The sequence below is a fragment of the Panthera tigris genome, chromosome A2 (assembly GCF_018350195.1).
Source record: "Panthera tigris isolate Pti1 chromosome A2, P.tigris_Pti1_mat1.1, whole genome shotgun sequence".
Taxonomy (NCBI): Eukaryota; Metazoa; Chordata; class Mammalia; order Carnivora; family Felidae; genus Panthera; species Panthera tigris.
This window is the reverse complement of record NC_056661.1, coordinates 24,019,244-24,041,261: the sequence shown is the minus strand read 5'-3', so window position 1 is coordinate 24,041,261 and position 22,018 is coordinate 24,019,244. Positions and strand designations below refer to the sequence as shown.

The window sequence follows — 22,018 nt, the reverse complement described above, 5'->3', positions numbered from 1 at the left end:
GTGGGATGGTGGACAAAGATCCCTGCTAATTCACACTCCTCTTCCCATGCCATTGATCTGTTATCAGGCCACAGGTGCCCTTGGGAAACCCTGGGGCTCTAGGGAACACAATTTGAAGGCCACTACTGTGGGTAATTGGGAGCTCCTTGAGTTGTTGGAGCCAGACCAGTGATATTTTTGACAAAATATTGGTGGTTTAGGCATATTGTTTTGGCAGTAGGCATAAGTTGTGACAGTGAGTCCTGTGGGACATCTTTGAATCCCAGACCTAAGGGATCCAGTTCAAAGACACATTCAAACACACACAGTCAAAACAGCTGAAAAAAATCAAAAGGGTAGTCTAATTCTTCAATGTGTGTCTTTGGAAAACATTGAAGGGGCCCCAGGAATAACCCATAGTGACTTTTTCCTCCTTCCCTTTTTCTCTTCTTTGCAATTTCCTTATTTTGCCCTTAAAATAAACTTCTCTCTGTCCCAAGTCTCAAGGATCATTCTTCTTCTTTCCCCTCTGACTTCTTTCTCCCACTTTTTATTACATAGAGCACCGTAACTTGTGCTTCAAAGTCCTGTACCTTTGTGCTCAGTTTCTCAAGTTTACTTTGCTACCCCTTAGCTAATTCCACATCCTAAAATCCAGCAATGGACCTCACTGAGAGATATACTATGATGGGGGAGAAGCTGATCAAGCAAAGCTATGTCTTTATTTAGGATAGGGGTAGAGACAAAGGCTAGGAACAGACACACATGCGCACACACACACACACACACACGCAATTATTTTCAACCCCTCCAGAAATGTGGGAGGGGAAGAGGCCTGAGCTTGTGGCATCAAAAGTAATGATAAAAGGAAATGATAGATCCCAGAAGTGTTTCCAAAATAGAGCTATTAAGGCTTGATAATAAATGGAAAATAAATGAAGAAAGAGAAGAAAGAAACAAATGTAGTTCTGAGGTCTTAAACATGAGAGACTGAGAAAAGGTTAGGGTGTTGGACCTGTGGGTGTGTTAGGGAGTGGCAGGTTGGGAGGGCAGGAGTGGGTAATAAGGATTTGGTTTAGGCAGGTGTGCATGGGTCATGAGTTGGCTTTTGATCATAATGAATCTAAAGTGATGTTAGGACATTCAAATCAAAGTGATCAACAGGTGGTTAGGTATATGTAAAAGAGGTCAAATGAGTAAAAGATAAAGTTTGGGAAGGTATCTGCATATAGGTGAGAGCCGTGGAGACAGACCTCAATTCTCCTCCTAAGAATCCACATGGATGAAGAAAATGTCTCTACTAATGAATAATAAGAGGAAGGATCCAATTATAGACTACAGGAAGATGAAGAATTTACAAAAGAAACATGGGAAGTAGGTTCCCAATCTAAAAGAGAGCTTCAGAGAACCCAAGGGAAGAGTTGGTTTTAAGAAAATGAGGGTGGATATGACCCCTGTGTTTACAAGAGACTATTTAAAAATTTTTTTTTAATTTTATTTTTTATTTTTTTAAAATTTATATCCAAATTAGTTAGCATATAGTGAAACAATGATTTCAGGAGTAGATTCCTTAGTGCCCCTTACCCATTTAGCCCATCCCCCCTCCCACAACCCCTCCAGTAACCCTCAGTTTGTTCTCCATATTTATGAGTCTCTTCTGTTTTGTCCCCCTCCCTGTTTTTATGTTATTTTTGTTACCCTTCCCTTATGTTCATCTGTTTTGTCTCTTAAAGTCCTCATATGAGTGAGGTAATATGATTTTTGTCTTTCTCTGACTGATTAATTTCACTTAGCACAATACCCTCCAGTTCCATCCACATAGTTGCAAATGGCAAGATTTCATTCTTTTTTGATTGCTGAGTAATACTCCATTGTGTATATATATATATACCACATTTTCTTTATCCATTTATCCATCGATGGATGTTTGGGCTCTTTCCATACTTTGGCTATTGTTGATAGTGCTGCTATAAACATCGGGGTGCATGTGTACCTCCGAAATAGCACCAAAAGTTTCTATCTTGCTTGTATGATGTGGGTTGGCTTTGGGCTTCATTGTGGTTACTCAGGGACTCAGGCTGAAGGAGGCATCATCTGAAACATGCTTCTTTAGTCACAGAGAAAAGGGAAAGTTGGGGTTGAGTACTAGCACTTAAATTTTTCCACCTGGAAATGACATTATTTTATTGGCCAAAGACCCACCCCAGTTAAAAGGGAGAGGGGAACATCCCCAAAGGCAAGGGAATTAAAAGCAAAAATGAACTGTTGGGACCTCATGAAGATAAAAAGCTTCTGCACAGCAAAGGAAACAATCAACAAAACTAAAAGGCAACCAACGGAATGGGAAAAGATATTTGCAAATGACATGTCGGGCAAAGGGCTAGTATCCAAAATCTATAAAGAGCTCACCAAACTCCACACCCGAAAAACAAATAATCCAGTGAAGAAATGGGCAGAAAACATGAGTAGACACTTCTCTGAAGAAGACATCCGGATGGCCAACAGGCACATGAAAAGATGCTGAACATCGCTCCTCATCAGGGAAATACAAATCAAAACCACACTCAGATATCACCTCACGCCAGTCAGAGTGGCCAAAATGAACAAATCAGGAGACTATAGATGCTGGAGAGGATGTGGAGAAACGGGAACCCTCTTGCACTGTTGGTGGGAACGCAAACTGGTGCAGCCACTCTGGAAAACAGTGTGGAGGTTCCTCAAAAAATTAAAAATAGACCTACCCTATGACCCAGCAGTAGCACTGCTAGGAATTTACCCAAGGGATACAGGAGTGCTGATGCATAGGGGCACTTGTACCCCAATGTTTATAGCAGTGCTTTCAACAATAGCCAAATTGTGGAAAAAGCCTAAATGTCCATCAACTGATGAATGGATAAAAAAAATTGTGGTTTATATACACAATGGAGTACTACATGGCAATGAGAAAGAATGAAATATGGCCCTTTGTAGCAACGTGGATGGAACTGGAGAGTGTGATGCTAAGTGAAATAAGCCATACAGAGAAAGACAGATACCATATGTTTTCACTCTTATGTGGATCCTGAGAAACTTAACAGAAACCCATGGGGGAGGAGAAGGAAAAAAAAAAAGGTTAGAGTGGGAGAGAGCCAAAGCATAAGAGACTCTTAAAAAACTGAGAACAAACTGAGAGTTGATGGGGGGTGGGAGGGAGGGGAGGGTAGGTGATGGGTATTGAGGAGGGCATCTTTTGGGATGAGCACTGGGTGTTGTATGGAAACCAATTTGACAATAAATTTCATATATTAAAAAAAATTAAATGAAATTAAATTAAAAAAAAGGGAGAGGGGAGTGTGGCCCTACCATGTGCCCCAAAGAAGGAGAACTGGAATATGTGAGCCACAACAGGGAAAATATTTCTTTCTTTTTAAAGCTCCCGCTGTGGTAGCAAGGGAAATAGTTTGTGGAACTCCAGGCATTTAGCAGAGGAGGTATCATGGGCATCACCTAGGAAGCTGCAGCTCAAAGAATCAAGTGGTCATTTGTACAGAATCACAAGGAGAAACAGTGTCTGTGTGACGACTAGAACTATGTACCTGACGCCAGTAGCCCCAATGGTCCTCAGTGTGCCATGCTCACTGGCCTGGGGTATGTGAATTTGGAGGAGTGGGAAACCTTGGCCTGGCAAACTGTTGGAGACTCTGGTGCAAGCTGTTGAGAATAGGAGTCTCACCTCACACTAGGAGTTATTGATGCTGGAAGCCAATGGCATCTCCATCAGTAAAAACGCTGGACTGCATCTCTTAGGTGCCCATGTTTCTCTATGTGGTTATTGCTGAAATGGCCAGGGAAGTCTGCAAGTCATTACTTTAAGGTGTAATTGTTACAATTGGGTTAATATAAAACTAGCTGGGGCTGGCCCCAAATAGTACGGTGGCAGGTGAACTAAGAACTGGGAAACCCAGTTGAGTAGCTCTGTGTCTATGGATTGCAGACAGGTCAGCTTCAACTTCATGAGAGAGAGATTTAGCAAGTGAGAATCCTGGATACTCTACCTGTTCTCTGGGATCAATAGTGCATTTGAATAGAGAGCGATTTATGAAAGGAAACAGGGACATGAAGACACAGGCCATCCCATAGAGGGTTAGACAGACTGAATCTTTGTTGGTACTTGGAATGACCATAATTCTGATATTTTTTTACACTGCTATCAAAAATGGGGGCAGAGGGAAAGGAGGAAAAAACCTTCTTCAGTCTCACCAAGCACTTCTTGATAGAAGGGCTGCTAGTCATATTTATAATATTCTATAAATTTATATGAGAAACAAATTATGATTGCTTTTTAAATTTTGTATGTTTCTAAAGTTAAATAATAATACTATTTATTCTACAATTAAGCAGGTGTAGTTCTGGGACTTTCATGGTTAATCCTCATATTCCTTGCTTTTTAAACTCTTTTTGGTTTTGGCTTTGATTTACATTCTATGGTTATCAAATTCCTCTTTTTGTCAGGGAAAATGGAGGGTTTTCTGAATCTTAAAAGCATGTGATTTACCTTGGATGTGAACTATAATGCTTATTCTGAGTAAATTCCATGTAAAACTGAAGAAATTGTGTAGAAAGTCTTTATGAATTGGAACTTAACATGTCATTGACACATTTTGAAGGGCTTTCTGTTGACTTTAGTGATGGATGATCCCATTCTGCCAAGTTCAGCTGGAAGGAGGGTGGCTTAGAAACCCAAACATCAACTTTGGAATCTAGAAACTTCCTGGAACCATGGTTTTAAATCAGCAGGGTGGATGCGGCATGCATCTGTGCAAGGGATGGCATTTCACTGGCTTGCTCCACGGAAGTCTCTGGTGCAGAACCATAAACACCAGCCCTTTTTGTTGTGTGTTGGCTTTTAAAAGCCCCCAATGGTTTGGGGAGGATAAAGCCTTGCCTTGGGGCTCCCTGGTCCAATTTTTTGGGACCTGGCTAAAAATCCTGGATATTTGATAGTCTGGCTTATTTCTATGGTGTATTAGCACCCTATAAAAGTTACATGTCATTTATTTCAAGTTTAGAACCCTCTCAAACTTCAGGGGCAAATCAAACTTGAACCTTTTGTGGCTGGAATTCTGTTTACCTTTGGCCAAACCTTGCTTCCTGAAAGTGAGGCAGGGATGTGAGGTGAGAGGGGGCTCCTGAGGCCCCTTGGACATCAAATCGCTTTTGCCAAACAAGGTTTTGATAGGTTAAAACATGAATGAATCTGAAACACGTAGATTAACTTCCTGTCAGAATACTCTGGGGCCTACACACAAAAGTATATTGTGCTGGGCAAATGCATTTTGAGTGTTGCCTTCCGCCAACTGTGAGGCAGTATCTGAGACTTTTGCCAAACACAGGTTGAAAATGGGTCAAGCCAGTTACCTTCCACTTCTAATAAATATATTAAATAGTTTCTATAAAGGTTATTGGACAATCCAATTGAAAGAGGACCTTGGAGAAATTTGCATATTTCTTGTGTTTGAAACATTTATTTTCAACCAGTGACAAAGAAAGAATGGGCTCTAAGATACAGTACCTGTTCAAGAATGGCTATGATTCCTTTGTGTCTGTTGTCAGAATACAGACTTGCAAAGAAGGCCTTGTGCTTGAATGAAGGAGAAATAATGCGCCATGTTCCCTGTACCTTTCAGATAGAGGAACTGATGAATGCATTGGAGAAGACCAGACAGGAACTAGATGCCACCAAGGCACGCCTGGCCTCCACACAGCAGTCCCTGGCTGAAAAAGAAGCCCATTTGGCTAACCTCCGAATAGAAAGGAGAAAACAACTGGAGGAGATCCTGGAGATGAAGTGAGTATTCATTTTTGTTTTCCTACATTCTCTTTCCTAACTTTTCTTTCGGGATGGGGAAGGGAAGGCTAGAGAAGACGAAGACAGAGCTTGAAGAAAGAATAATTTAGCCAACACTTGACTATTCATTTCTGTAACCATGCTTCTTATTCTTTCAATATAGCTTCCATGTCCCAATTTGCACATTCTTCATATTTGTTATTCAAAAAAAGTCCAGCATTAAATTTTGTGTGTCTGTGTTTTGTGGACTGCGCTGTTATTCTTAGATTTGTCTCAAAGGTTTGAGCTGGCTGAGAGACAGAGGCCTCGTTAAGCACAATAGTAATTTGAGTGCTGCTCAAAGTTAATTGGAAACCTTTCTGAGGAGGTATTTCCTAATTGTGACTATAACTTTGCTAATTATATTCTTTTCACATGTGTACAATGCATAGCTTGTGTTGGCTTTCAGAGTCTCAAGGTTGGCACCTCTTTGTTTAGAAAGCAAGGACTCTGATTTGCTGGGCTGATAAAAACACACTTGGAAATCCCCCTGCTACTTCCTCCTCCTCACCCGAGGGTAGGGTAGGTAAGGGGTAGGGGGAGACTGGAACCAATCTTTCTTTGATTTAATCAATAAAGTGTGGCCTCCTGCTGGGCAGTGATCCTTCCTGTGGGCCTATGACACACCCATCTCTACCTAGCTCTTATTTCATTCTTACAATGAAATAATATCACCATGGAAGAACAGAGGAAAGAAAATTACTCAAAGGTTTTAGAAATAATGACTTGCTCTGGATCTGTTCCTAAAGAAGTAGGCAAGAAGCAGGATCTCTCTATAGGTTAAGATGAAATGATCACTAAGATATAATTTAAATTTAACTTCCTTCCACAGTAAGGGAAACATACATAATTATGGCATCTTAAGCCTGTAACATAGACTTTGAAATTGGTGGCTAGGTATAGAAGCATGACCTTATCCTGACCCCACAAGTCTTACACATGGTTAACATTAAACACAGAAAGCTTAGATCATGGAAAATATGGAATGAAATATTTTGAAGGATTTAATAATGAGGACAAAACTTTTATTCCTTGTCAACTACCTCAGTTTCTCCAAGACCAAAGAGTAGTTTTTTTCCTGTATAAACTCGCCTTTTTCCTAATAAAGTAATATGTAATAAAAATAGATGTTATTATCCTCAGTTTAGAAGTAAGGGAACTGATGTTTAGAGAGATTTCAAGTAATTTGCTTAAGGCCATCTGGCCAGGATTAAAACCAAAATCTTCTACCTCAGGTTCCCTTTCTACTATCTTATTTTCTCATGGAGCTTATGTGAATTCCACCAAGCCTGGAACTTTCATCAGTTTGAGTCACTATGGTTATCATACTGCCTAGAACAGTTCTTAGCATATGGTAAATGCTCAGTAATTGTTTATTGAATGAGTGAATAGATTGAAGGTGAAAAGTAGATTTTACATAGCTAAGAAGAAAAGTATTTTAAACATCTGTGACATTACTGGCTTGATCAATAATTTATTAACAATAACAGTACATTGATACCATCAGCCTTTATTCTTTTCCATTCACCAGTCCCACTTTCTGCCTCCTTGTATGTTGTGATGTATAAAGTTCAGCCTAGATTCTCTCATTGTTCTCCAGCTATTCTCAGATTAACTCTGTATCTCCTGGAGTGATTTATTATGCCTTTTGAAGGAGACTTCCATTACTTCCTGTTTATAAAAAGGACTTATACTTTCAACATTTCTAGAGAACAAATAATGGTGAAGCATCTTGGTTTGGCAGTCATCAGACCTAGGTTGGAATCCTGTAGCTTCCACTTGGCGGCTGTATGGTTTAGGGGAAATGACCTTAACATTGCTGACCCTTCTGTTTCCTCCCATAATGACTTTCATGGAGTGGTTGAGAGGAGAGGCACTCAGGAGGGCTTGGCACATGGAAAATGATATATGTGTATAAATGACGCTATCAGCCAATGAAAATATGTCATTTGTTTAGTATACTTTGTGAAGAGTATCATTTATCTAAAATTTGGATTTATTTTTCTTAAACATATAAACCTTTTCCATGTGTATGTTTTCCCACTTAATTTCATGATTTCAGATAGCACCTAACTAAGACCTCTTTTGGTGAATTGCCACATTATTGCTCAAGTGCTTAATCTTCTGCCACTGCAAAATAAATACAGAATTCCTCTGTTAATTCCTTTGGTAAAAGTAACAAAGCCCTGCTTCATTAAGTCCAATGTGGACCCTATTCACTATTTAACTGGCCCAGAAGCCCCACTTATGGGCTCTGTCCCGGGACTGTGGGGACACAGGTACAGGGTAGTTATATTGACCAACAACCCCAACTAGATTCATGAGCCTCCTGGGCTATTCAAGGCAACCAACTGGTTTGACCAATCTTGACTTTTTAAGCTGAGGTGACATGTTGGTTACTTGACATTAACTGAGTCAATGTAAGTTAGTGGAAACAAAAAGTTGGGTATATCCCTATCAGTACTTACTGTCACTCTGTGTCAAGCATTGCTGGTTTTCTTTCAACTGGCAGGCATCATGTAAACAACTTTAGGTGAAGTATAACCATTTCCAAACCCTGGTTGGGAAGAGAGAGGCTATGTGGTGTTAGAGGACAGAGAGGTAGGGCTGTGAGTCAAGAGAAAGGAGATGAGCTCTATTAGCTCATCCATAACATTGCGAGATCACTCTCTGGTTACCTCAGTTTTGTCTTCAGTAACATAGAGGTGATAATAACTGCTTTGCCTACTCTATAGAATTGTTGTGCAGGCAGGATTTTTTTAAAAAAAGTACTGAAAGGAATATAAACCAGCATATGTGAAAGTGCTTTGAAACATAAAAGGGGCTTTTGAAATGAAAGGTGGTGTCTGTTAAATTTGTTGTAAAATCAAATGGCACAGAGTTTTAAAATTGGAAAGCAGCTGGGTCCAACCTCCCAGTGTGCATAAACCAGACTCCTGTCCACATAATCACTAATAGGGCATTCACCAGCCCCTGGTGAACACCATTTTCATTGGAAGCCATGAGCACATGTAGGTACCTCACTGGTTCTTATATGGAATTGAAATGGCTTTCCATGGAATCTTCCCACTTGGTTTGGTTTTTGTTCAGAGCTACACAGAATTCACCTAAGCCCCATACATAGCACAGAAAGCATTTTAGATATTTCTTCTGGTAGTAGGATTCATTTTAGAAAAGAAAAATAAAGAAATATGAAGACAAAATAAAAAACAAAATCACCCATGATCCTACCATGCGGAGACAGATGCTGTGGCATTTGGTGTATCTTTACTTTTTAACAGAATTCAATTATAATTTCATATTTTGTAAATCCTTCTTCTTTTGCTTACTGAGTGGTGAACAGCCTCTGTGTCACATAGAATTGTATTGTTTTTAATTACTTAATATATTGTCACATAGGTTCACTTCTTTATTGGACATTTACCTTGGTTCCAATGTTTTGTCAATATAAAGAACGTTTTGTTTTGTTTTGTTTTAATTTTTTTAATGTTTATTCATTTTTGAGAGACAGAGTGCAAGTGGGAGAGGGTCAGAAAGACAGGGGGACACAGAGTCCAAAGCAGGCTCCAGGCTCTGAGCTGTCAGCACAGAGCCCGATGTGGGGCTTGAACTCATGAGCTGCGAGATCATGACCTGAACCAAAGTCTGACGCTCAACCAACTGAGCCACCCAGGAACCCCATAAAGAATGTTTTGATAAGTATTCTGCTCTTTTGTTTTGTTAACCTATTTTTAAGTAATTGTAGATTGGTATGCTGTTATAAGAAATCATTTTCCTCAGTGGTAACATCTTGCATAATTATAGCACAATATCACACCAGGAAATTGATATTGGTACAATTTACCAACTTTATTAAGATTTCTCTGGTTTTACATGCACTCGTGTGTGTGTGTATCTAGTTATATGCAATTTCAACATGGATATAAATTTGTGTAGTCACTGTCACAGTCAAGATATAGAACTGTTCTATCATTGCAAAGATCCCTACCTTTTGATAGCTACACCCAGCTGTTTCATTTTTAAACAGGGTTTTGTTTTGTGTTATATCATTTTGGGACATGTGCCATACTGGTCTACATTTTTTCCCTCCCATTCTTCTTGGGCAGGGCAGGGGATTATCTTCCTAGTTTAAATTCAGACCAAAATTTAGAATGAGAAAACATTGCTTGATTCCTCTAATTTGAAGATTCTCATCAGTTGGTTTTATTTTATTTATAGTGGAATTTCTTTTTCATATTGGATATCTAGAACCTGTCATGTGGTAGGCATTTCATCAACTTTTGAGGATGAAAGGATGAATTAGCTCAAAAATTCATAAATATTCATTGAGCACCTACTATGTGGCAGGTACTATTCTAGGTGAACAAACAGAAAAATGTTTTACCTGATGAAGCTTACATTTTAGTGAAATGAATGAAGGAGATGAACAAACTCATAAATAAGCAAATAAATGAATGAAGTAGTTTCTTCTGTAAGAAATTTGGGATATCCTTAGAAAGCTATTTCCAAAGGTAAGGACAGAAAATGTTTTACCTGATGAAGCTTACATTTTAGTGAAATGAATGAAGGAGATGAACAAACTCATAAATAAGCAAATAAATGAATAAAGTAGTTTCTTCTGTAAGAAATTTGGGATATCCTTAGAAAGCTATTTCCAAAGGTAAGGACCCTCATAGCTCTTTGGGGTAAAGATGGACATAGAAAATGCAGTGTACCTTCCTGTAGCCTGAGAACCCTTTTAGGAACCAAGGTCAGAGGAGAGCCTTTGACTGTATTTCATGTACGATTCTTTCCCCCCACCTCCAACACTTCCCCATTTAGTTTGCTTTTTATTGGTTACTGTTCTAACTGCCAGTCATTATTCCCATACTGGAAGGAACTAACAGTTCCCAACACTGTATCTTAATAGAAGAACACAATATTCCCTTTCCCTTGTGTGTAAGATTATTCTTTTACTTAAAAAATATCTAAAACCTCTTGCTAAAACATTTCCTAATGTTTCATCTTTGTTCAATTTACTCCTATTTAAAAGGAATTTTATTAAAATAATATTAAGAACATCATTCTATATGTTTGGTTTTATTAATGCTGGTTAATAAGCTTACATTTCAGTAACCAAAGCTCAATTATTTAATTTGTGACAGGTGAGTTTGATATCTGTAGCTAAAAGGAATTGAAGGCCATGAGATACGTACATAAAATCTGTGTGTGCTTGCTCAGACTGTTCCAACTAGCATTGTAATTTAATAGGTAGACAGGCAGGCTGACTGATATGTTGCATTTAGTGTTAAATACTGAATGAATAAGGGTTTTGAGAGCTGGTTAATAGTTGCATGATTTGAAGTGTGTATTTTAGACTTCCTGTGGTGATTTCTGGTGCTTATGTCATGAAAAGATTTTAGGGAAACTTCTACATTTTAAACTCATCTGATGATATTGTAAGATCCATCTTAATTTACTGGGTATTGTTGCATTTTAGATATCTTCTCTAGATAGCCCCGAAAGCCTTTGTATACATTGAGCCATTTTAGGAAATTTACTGTGAGGTAAGGCAGCAGCTTATTCCAAGGCATTATCCTGTTGGCCTCTTTGATCTGGGATCCCTTTTGAGAGAGCCACTCATTAGGTAAGTACCCTTCAAAGGAGAGGCAGGGTGCAGAAAATGATAAAAATCAATTTATTCTTTACTTCATGTCAGCATGAGAAAAGACAAATCACATTTCTTTAGGGAGGAATCCTAAGTGCCTGGCAATTTGGACAGGATAAATGAAGCCTGGGAGAGGAGTTTTGAAGGCATCCGTTACTTAAAATTGATAAACTCAGTTACAATATCTTACGGAGATGTTAGGGGGATTGAATGAAATTATACATTTATGAGAAAGTGATTTTTAAGCAGTAAAGGTCATATGTGTATGTGTGTATGTATATATGTATGTGTGTGTATAATGTTTTGTTGCATATTAATATGTTAGGTAAACACATAGTTTGCATACATTGATCCTATCTTCAGATTCCAGTTAGCCTTATGCTGTCAACAATGTTTTTTTTTTTGTTTTGTTTTGGCTACAATGCCATCTTTTCTCTATCCAGTAGTTTGTTTAGAAAAACTTTGACATGTCCCCTTTAAAAAATATTAAATACTATGGTAACATGTTGTAGAATGTCCCAGTTTGTCTGGTTGTTTGTATTTACCACCTGCTCAGTTTGAAAAGTAAATTGAGCCAGGCAGAACACCAATGAAGCTTGTCATAGCTTTCTAGGTTACCTGCAATGATTGAGGACAGGTGGTAGACAGAGGGGAAATAAATGTCATGATTGTCATCCATGGAAATGTCATCCAACATTGATTGTGGTTTGAGCTGCAGGCAGTCACATAAATGAATAATGGCTTATCACTCATGATTTCTGTTTCTCTTGTAACCCTGAAGTTGGTGGCTTAGAGTCTTTAGTGGAAGAGAAAAGACCTGCTGTACACAAAGCTTATAGAGGGTAGTAAAACTTAACTACAAAGACAATAAGTTTAGAATAGTAGAATGGTCTAATTAACTTTAAATGCAAGGAACAGAAAATCTCACATTCCAGAAGCTCATACAAGTAGCTGTGTAGTCTCTGGGGACCTCCACTCCTTCCATCTTGATGCTTTGCCATTCTCAGCGTATGGCTTCCACCCCGGATGCAAGATTTTTATCCCAGCTCCAACCACCCCATCCACATTCTAGTTAGCAGAAAGGAGAAACGAATCCCCCTACCCTTTAAGGCGCACATACTATCCATTGACACCTCAGTCATTACCAGTTTATTCGGTAAGCATCCACTATGTACAAGGACTCTCCTGTGCCTTAGGCAGCGATCTAAGCACTGTTCTAAGTGAACAGAGGACACAAATCCCTCCATTGTGTACATTCTAAGTAGGTGCAAGAACTAGTGCAGAGGCAGCAGTCAGGTGGCCAGCACTGAAATCACATGGTCACACTTAGCTACAAGGCAAGCCAGAAAATGAAGCCTTCAGCTGGGTGGTTCTATGTCCAGTTAACATTCAGGGAAGCTAGTACCAATGGAGGAAGGAAATAAATTGGCAGCAATTAGCAGTCTTTGCCAAAATAAAGTATGAAAAAAATATGTCAATTTGTATGTTATCTCACTAAGCATATACAAACAGTGTTGCAATTACACCTTTAGAAATTGTCTAGCAGAGGGGCGCCTGGGTGCCTCAGTCGGTCAAGTGTCTGACTTCGGCTCAGGTCATGATCTCACAGTCTGTGGTTTCGAGCCCTGCATCGGGTCTGTGCTGACAGCTTGGAGCCTGGAGCCTGCTTCAGATTCTGTGTCTCCCTCTCTCTCTGCCCCCTCCCCTGCTCATGCTCTGTCTCTCTCTGTCTTAAAAATAAAAAAACAAAAACAACCCCAAAAAACATTAAAAGAAATTGTCTAGCAGACATTTAGTCATATGGATGCATGTCTAGTATTATATGAGTTTATTTCTGGGTACCAATGGTGGTAAACTATGGGGGAGACATATGAGTTAACCAGTTCAGGAATACCTGACAAATCTTGTCATAGCTGGGACAGTTGATGAGTGAAGGGTGTTAGGTCTAGAGAAGGCCAAGAAGCAGATGCTTCCTTCAGCTATTAAAGAGGTGACATATAATAAAAGAAGTAGGCTTGATTTATGTTGCCTCAGAAGATTGTGCTGGAGCTGGGTGTAGAATTTAAGAGGCGGAAGCCTCTTCCTTCAGTGCTTTGTAGAACTTTGCAGTGGTAGGAACTCTGCAGCCTTTTGAGGTAGCTCCCAAGGTATGTCTGAAATTCCTGTGGGAGCAAAAAATACCTGTTCTGGGTGTTATGAAAGGAATTTCCATCTCCAGGGAGGGGGAAGCAGGGTGATCACAGCCCTTCCAATGGGAATTCTATCCATAACTTCATTAAATAAATGACCTGAAACATGGGTAATATTTAGGAGATGCCAAAATCTTCTTTGTTCTTCCCTTGAGGAGCTTTGTTTAAATGTAGAAACTTGCCAAAAGCCAAAAAAATGACTGCTTGGTTTAGGACACAGCCTTCTCTAATAGGGCCACAATAGAATTTTTCTAGATTTTTGTATACTGTGTTATTTTTCGTAATACGCTTTAATAATTTTTTATTTAATGTTTATTTGTTTTGAGAGAGAGAGAGATAGAGTGTGAGCAGGGGAGAGGCAGAGAGAGAGGAAGACACAGAATCTGAAGCAGGCTCCAGGCTCTGAGCTGTCAGCACAGAGCCCAACGCGGGGCTAGAACTCATGAGCTGTGAGATCATGACCTGAGCCGAAGTTGGGTGCTCAACCGACTGAGCCACCCAGGTGTCCCTTTCATAATACTCTTTAGATGTAAAATGTACTAGCCACACAGAAGCATGTTTCACAAAGCATTATAGGGAAAGAATCCCTGGTTACATTGCATGTCAGGTAGAATCAAGAGCCCTTCACTCTCCCTGCCTTCAGGAATGTACTATCTCTGATTCACATGCCTTCAGAGAATTAAACTGTCCCAGGCATATATATTATTCAGTGCAGTCAAGACTTTGGGTGATGAAATTAGTATTACCAGTGAACTTTTCTTAAGTGTTTATTACATGTCAGGCAGGGCCACATTTCTGCGACCTCCTGTGAGCTGGGGAGCATTATTATCCGTATGTAGATGCAGAAACTGAGGCCCAGATGCCTGCAACTCAAAGGTAAGTCTGTTTAATAGTATAGTCCGTGATCGTAACCATTGAGCACACTGTCTCTGAATGAAGAACTCAGATGTCATTGTGAGAATTTTAAGTGTGGGAATGGCAGGACTAGTTTTGATTAAATAGTAGAAGGCAATGGGCAGATAGGTGCTTCTTCCAACTTGCCTCTCTAGGGAGTAGGACAGCAGGTTAGGGTGATGCTGGGAGGGAGGGGGCAAGGAGAGAGCTACTTAGAAGAAGACTTTGAAGTCAGCTTCCTTATCTTAAAACAAAATAAGGGACATACTGTCTTCTCTCCAAAAATATACACTGTACGTATAGTTTTAATAGTGCAAAATGTCAGTCAAAAGGGCCCTTGGCCTGGTGGTTTTTAATGGAAATACAAACATTTTCTGAGCTAAAGCAGTATAATCTTTCAGCTTAAATAATCATAATGAGCAGTTAAATAATCTAAATGCTTGTGAATTGTGGAGCTTAAATAATTCCAGCCACTATACTTCATGTTGTCTCCAACCTCACAGGAGCTCCATGGGGGCTTGAGAAGGTCAACCATTAAGATGGGGAAAGAGAAATGTACAGGCCTTCCAACCTCATAAAGCACGGCAAGTCAAAGGGGACAGTTGTGGTCCTTCTCCCAATCCAAGAGCAACATCCTGTTGGAGGAATTTTTTTAAGTGATCTAATGCTTCATCTAATGCTGTCAGTTGGGGGGATGGGGGATGCTGCCAAGGTTAGCCTCAGGAGGCAGTGGGTGGGGCAGCTGCATCACACAAAGAGAAACCAGGGGCCAGACAGTACACCCAAGGTCATACTCAAGTCCTGAAACAAGAATTCTCTGGTCCAGTGAGCAGGGCTCTTGGGACTTGAGTTCACAGCCTGAATCTGCCACTTACAGCTGAGTGAGCTGAGGCAGCCTGACCCAATCTCTCCAACTGTGAACAGGGTTTTGGACTCAGATGAACACATTAATAGTTTGTGATTCTTTAAACAGTGGGTTTCACTATGGGGTTGATGTTGCTCTCTTTGTTTGGCAAAGTCTGGAGACATTTTTGGTTGTCACAACTAGAGGGAGTTGTTCCTGGCATCTAGTGAGTAGAGACCAGGGATGCTCTAAACATCCTAGAGTGCACAGGACAGCCTCTCCAACGTTAAAGAATGATCCAACTCCAAACTCCAGTAGTGGACATTAAGAAACCCATAACTAGCCTCCCTCTTTAAAAACTGGTGTTTAAGTTTGGGAAGAGAGAAAAGCTTTGTAGGGTCTCTCTCTGATTTAATTTGACTTATTTTCAAAGGGGACTCATGTAGGATATGTTTTCCCCATTCAGGATCTTGATCTTGGCCCAAAAGGTTTGGTGGACTGGGGATTTCCCATTTTGTGTAAATGATTTTGACTTGCTTTCTTGGGACTAGAGACAAGCTCACCATGGAGGAATGGAGTGGAATTGGCATAGGTCTCAGATCTGAATTCCCAGGAGACTGGTCTCTATAAAATATAAATCCTCGGAGAAGAGGGAAGATGGCGGCGTAGGAGGACGCTGGGCTCACCGCGTCCTGCTGATCACTTAGATTCCACCTACACCTGCCTAAATAACCCAGAAAACCGCCAGAGGATTAGCAGAACGGAGTCTCCGGAGCCAAGTGCAGACGAGAGGCCCACGGAAGAGGTTAGGAAGGGCGGTGAGGCGGTGCGCGCTCCACGGACTGGCGGGAGGGAGCCAGGGCGGAGGGGCGGCCCGCCGGCCAAGCAGAGCCCCCAAGTCTGGCTGGCAAAAGCCGAGGGGCCGGACGGAGTGTGTTCCGACAGCAAGCACGACTTAGCGTCTGGGAGGTCATAAGTTAACAGCTCTGGTCAGAAAGCGGGAAGGCTGGAGGACAAAGGGAGGGAGAGTTGCTGAGCCCCCGGAGGACAGAGCTCAGTTTGGTGGGGAACAAAGGCGCTCACCAGCTCCATCTCCCCCGCCCATCCCCCAGCCAAAATCCCAAAGGGAACCAGTTCCTGCCAGGGAACTTGCTCGCTCCGCGCAAACACCCAACTCTGTGCTTCTGCAGAGCCAAACCTCTGGCAGCAGATCTGACTCCCTCCTGCTGCCACAGGGCCCCTCCTGAAGTGGATCACCTAAGGAGAAGCAAGCTAAGCCTGCCCCTCCTGCCCCCCCTGCCCCCGTGCACCTTGCCTACCCACCCCAGCTAATACGCCAGATCCCCAGCACCACAAGCCTGGCAGTGTGCAAGTAGCCCAGACGGGCCACGCCACCCCACAGTGAATCCCGCCCCTAGGAGAAGGGAAGAGAAGGCACACACCAGTCTGACTGTGGCCCCAGCGGTGGGCTGGGGGCAGACATCAGGTCGGACTGGGGCCCTGCCCACCAACTCCAGTTATACAACACAGCACAGGGGAAGTGCCCTGCAGGTCCTCACCACTCCAGGGACTATCCAAAATGACCAAACGGAAGAATTCCCCTCAGAAGAATCTCCAGGAAATAACAACAGCTAATGAACTGATCAAAAAGGATTTAAATAATATAACAGAAAGTGAATTTAGAATAATAGTCATAAAATTAATCGCTGGGCTTGAAAACAGTATAGAGGACAGCAGAGAATCTCTTGCCACAGAGATCAAGGGACTAAGGAACAGTCACGAGGAGCTGAAAAGCGTTTTAAACAAAATGCAAAACAAAATGGAAACGACGACAGCTCGGATTGAAGAGGCAGAGGAGAGAATAGCTGAACTAGAAGATAAAGTTATGGAAAAAAGAGGAAGCTGAGAGAAAGAGAGATAAAAAAATCCAGGAGTATGAGGGGAAAATTAGAGAACTAAGTGATACACTAAAAAGAAATAATATACGCATAATTGGTATCCCAGAGGAGGAAGAGAGAGGGAAAGGTGCTGAAGGGGTACTTGAAGAAATTATAGCTGAGAACTTCCCTGAACTGGGGAAGGAAAAAGGCATTGAAATCCAAGAGGCACAGAGAACTCCCTTCAGACGTAACTTGAATCGATCTTCTGCACGACATATCATAGTGAAACTGGCAAAATACAAGGATGAAGAGAAAATTCTGAAAGCAGCAAGGGATAAACGTGCCCTCACATATAAAAGGAGACCTATAAGACTCGTGACTGATCTCTCTTTTGAAACTTGGCAGGCCAGAAAGGCTTGGCACGATATCTTCAGTGTGCTAAACAGAAAAAATATGCAGCCGAGAATCCTTTATCCAGCAAGTCTGTCATTTAGAATAGAAGGAGAGATAAAGGTCTTCCCAAACAAACAAAAACTGTCACCACGAAACCAGCCCTACAAGAGATCCTAAGGGGGATCCTGTGAGACAAAGTACCAGAGACATCACTACAAGCATAAAACATACAGACATCACAATGACTCTAAACCCATATCTTTCTATAATAACACTGAATGTAAATGGATTAAATGCGCCAACCAAAAGACATAGGGTATCAGAATGGATAAAAAAACAAGACCCATCTATTTGCTGTCTACAAGAGACTCATTTTAGATCTGAGGACACCTTTAGATTGAGAGTGAGGGGATGGAGAACTATTTATCATGCTACTGGAAGCCAAAAGAAAGCTGGAGTAGCCATACTTATATCAGACAAACTAGACTTTAAATTAAAGGCTGTAACAAGAGATGAAGAAGGGCATTATATAATAATCACAGGGTCTCTCCATCAGGAAGAGCTAACAATTATAAATGTCTATGCGCCGAATACCGGAGCCCCCAAATATATAAAACAATTACTCACAAACATAAGCAACTTATTGATAAGAATGTGGTCATTGCAGGGGACTTTAACACCCCACTTACAGAAATGGATAGATCATCTAGACACACGGTCAATAAAGAAACAAGGGCCCTGAATGATACATTGGATCAGATGGACTTGACAGATATATTTAGAACTCTGCATCCCAAAGCAACAGAATATACTTTCTTCTCGAGTGCACATGGAACATTCTCCAAGATAGATCATATACTGGGTCACAAAACAGCCCTTCATAAGTTTACAAGAATTGAAATTATACCATGCATACTTTCAGACCACAATGCTATGAAGCTTGAAATCAACCACAGGAAAAAGTCTGGAAAACCTCCAAAAGCATGGAGGTTAAAGAACAGCCTACTAACGAATGAGTGGGTCAACCAGGCAATTAGAGAAGAAATTTAAAAATATATGGAAACAAACGAAAATGAAAATACAACAATCCAAATGCTTTGGGACGCAGCGAAGGCAGTCCTGAGAGGAAAATACATTGCAATCCAGGCCTATCTCAAGAAACAAGAAAAATCCCAAATACAAAATCTAACAGCACACCTAAAGGAAATAGAAGCAGAACAGCAAAGGCAGCCTAAACCCAGCAGAAGAAGAGAAATAATAAAGATCAGAGCAGAAATAAACAATATAGAATCTAAAAAAACTGTAGAGCAGATCAACGAAACCAAGAGTTGGTTTTTTGAAAAAATAAACAAAATTGACAAACTTCTAGCCAGGCTTCTCAAAAAGAAAAGGGAGATGACCCAAATAGATAAGATCATGAATGAAAATGGAATTATTACAACCAATCCCTCAGAGATACAAACAATTATCAGGGAATACTATGAAAAATTATATGCCAACAAATTGGACAACCTGGAAGAAATGGACAAATTCCTAAACACCCACACTCTTCCAAAACTCAATCAGGAGGAAATAGAAAGCTTGAACAGACCCATAACCAGCCAAGAAATTGAATCGGTTATCAAAAATCTCCCAACAAATAAGAGTCCAGGACCAGATGGCTTCCCAGGGGAGTTCTACCAGACGTTTAAAGCAGAGATAATACCTATCCTTCTCAAGCTATTCCAAGAAATAGAAAGGGAAGGAAAACTTCCAGACTCATTCTATGAAGCCAGTATTACTTTGATTCCTAAACCAGACAGAGACCCAGTAAAAAAAGAGAACTACAGGCCAATATCCCTGATGAATATGGATGCAAAAATTCTCAATAAGATACTAGCAAATCGAATTCAATGGCATATAAAAAGAATTATTCACCATGATCAAGTGGGATTCATTCCTGGGATGCAGGGCTGGTTCAACATTTGCAAATCAATCAACGTGATACATCACATTAATAAAAAAAAAGAGAAGAACCATATGATCCTGTCAATCGATGCAGAAAAGGCCTTTGACAAAATCCAGCACCCTTTCTTAATAAAAACCCTTGAGAAAGTCGGGATAGAAGGAACATACTTAAAGATCATAAAAGCCATTTATGAAAAGCTCACAGCTAACATCATCCTCAATGGGGAAAAACTGAGAGCTTTTTCCCTGAGATCAGGAACACGACAGGGATGTCCACTCTCACCGCTGTTGTTTAACATAGTGCTGGAAGTTCTAGCATCAGCAATCAGACAACAAAAGGAAATCAAAGGCATCAAAATTGGCAAAGATGAAGTCAAGCTTTCGCTTTTTGCAGATGACATGATATTATACATGGAAAATCCGATAGACTCCACCAAAAGTCTGCTAGAACTGATACATGAATTCAGCAAAGTTGCAGGATACAAAATCAATGTACAGAAATCAGTTGCATTCTTATACACTAACAATGAAGCAACAGAAAGACAAATAAAGAAACTGATCCCATTCACAATTGCACCAAGAAGCATAAAATACCTAGGAATAAATCTAACCAAAGATGTAAAAGATCTGTATGCTGAAAACTACAGAAAGCTTATGAAGGAAATTGAAGAAGATATAAAGAAATGGAAAGACATTCCGTGCTCATGGATTGGAAGAATAAATATTGTCAAAATGTCAATACTACCCAAAGCTATCTACACATTCAATGCAATCCCAATCAAAATTGCACCAGCATTCTTCTCGAAACTAGAACAAGCAATCCTAAAATTCATATGGAACCACAAAAGGCCCCGAATAGCCAAAGTAATTTTGAAGAAGAAGACCAAAGCAGGAGGCATCACAATCCCAGACTTTAGCCTCTACTACAAAGCTGTCATCATCAAGACAGCATGGTATTGGCATAAAAACAGACACATAGACCAATGGAATAGAATAGAAACCCCAGAACTAGACCCACAAACGTATGGCCAACTCATCTTTGACAAAGCAGGAAAGAACATCCAATGGAAAAAAGACAGTCTCTTTAACAAATGGTGCTGGGAGAACTGGACAGCAACATGCAGAAGGTTGAAACTAGACCACTTTCTCACACCATTCACAAAAATAAACTCAAAATGGATAAAGGACCTGAATGTGAGACAGGAAACCATCAAAACCCTAAAGGAGAAAGCAGGAAAAGACCTCTCTGACCTCAGCCGTAGCAATCTCTTACTCGACACATCCCCAAAGGCAAGGGAATTAAAAGCAAAAGTGAATTACTGGGACCTTATGAAGATAAAAAGCTTCTGCACAGCAAAGGAAACAACCAACAAAACTAAAAGGCAACCAACGGAATGGGAAAAGATATTTGCAAATGACATATCGGACAAAGGGCTAGTATCCAAAATCTATAAAGAGCTCACCAAACTCCACACCCGAAAAACAAATAACCCAGTGAAGAAATGGGCAGAAAACATGAATAGACACTTCTCTAAAGAAGACATCCAGATGGCCAACAGGCACATGAAAAGATGTTCAACGTCGCTCCTTATCAGGGAAATACAAATCAAAACCACACTCAGATATCACCTCACGCCAGTCAGAGTGGCCAAAATGAAGAAATCAGGAGACTATAGATGCTGGAGAGGATGTGGAGAAACGGGAACCCTCTTGCACTGTTGGTGGGAATGCAAATTGGTGCAGCCGCTCTGGAAAGCAGTGTGGAGTTTCCTCAGAAAATTAAAAATAGACCTACCCTATGACCCAGCAATAGCACTGCTAGGAATTTATCCAAGGGATACAGGAGTACTGATGCATAGGGGCACTTGTACCCCAATGTTTATAGCAGCACTCTCAACAATAGCCAAATTATGGAAAGAGCCTAAATGTCCATCAACTGATGAATGGATAAAGAAATTGTGGTTTATATACACAATGGAATACTACGTGGCAATGAGAAAGAATGAAATATGGCCTTTTGTAGCAACGTGGATGGAACTGGAGAGTGTGATGCTAAGTGAAATAAGCCATACAGAGAAAGACAGATACCATATGGTTTCACTCTTATGTGGATCCTGAGAAACTTAACAGAAACCCATTGGGGAGGGGAAGAAAAAAAAAAAAAAAAGAGGTTAGAGTGGGAGAGAGCCAAAGCATAAGACACTGTTAAAAACTGAGAACAAACTGAGGGTTGATGGGGGGTGGGAGGGAGGGGAGGGTGGGTGATGGGTATTGAGGAGGGCACCTTTTGGGATGAGGACTGGGTGTTGTATGGAAACCAATTTGACAATAAATTTCATATATTAAAAATAAATAAATAAAAAATAAAAAAAATTTAAA

The 22,018-nt window shown here is 40.5% G+C and overlaps 1 protein-coding gene across 1 annotated transcript in view; it reads left to right on the top strand.

Annotated features, from left to right (window-relative positions):
- The window catches only part of ERC2 (ELKS/RAB6-interacting/CAST family member 2), a 709,181-nt gene that overhangs the window by 519,672 nt on the left and 167,491 nt on the right, over positions 1 to 22,018 (top strand). The window contains exon 13 of the mRNA XM_042979179.1: positions 5,646 to 5,806. Coding sequence (XP_042835113.1) covers positions 5,646 to 5,806 — 161 coding nt within the window. The remainder of the gene's footprint in view (positions 1 to 5,645; positions 5,807 to 22,018) is intronic.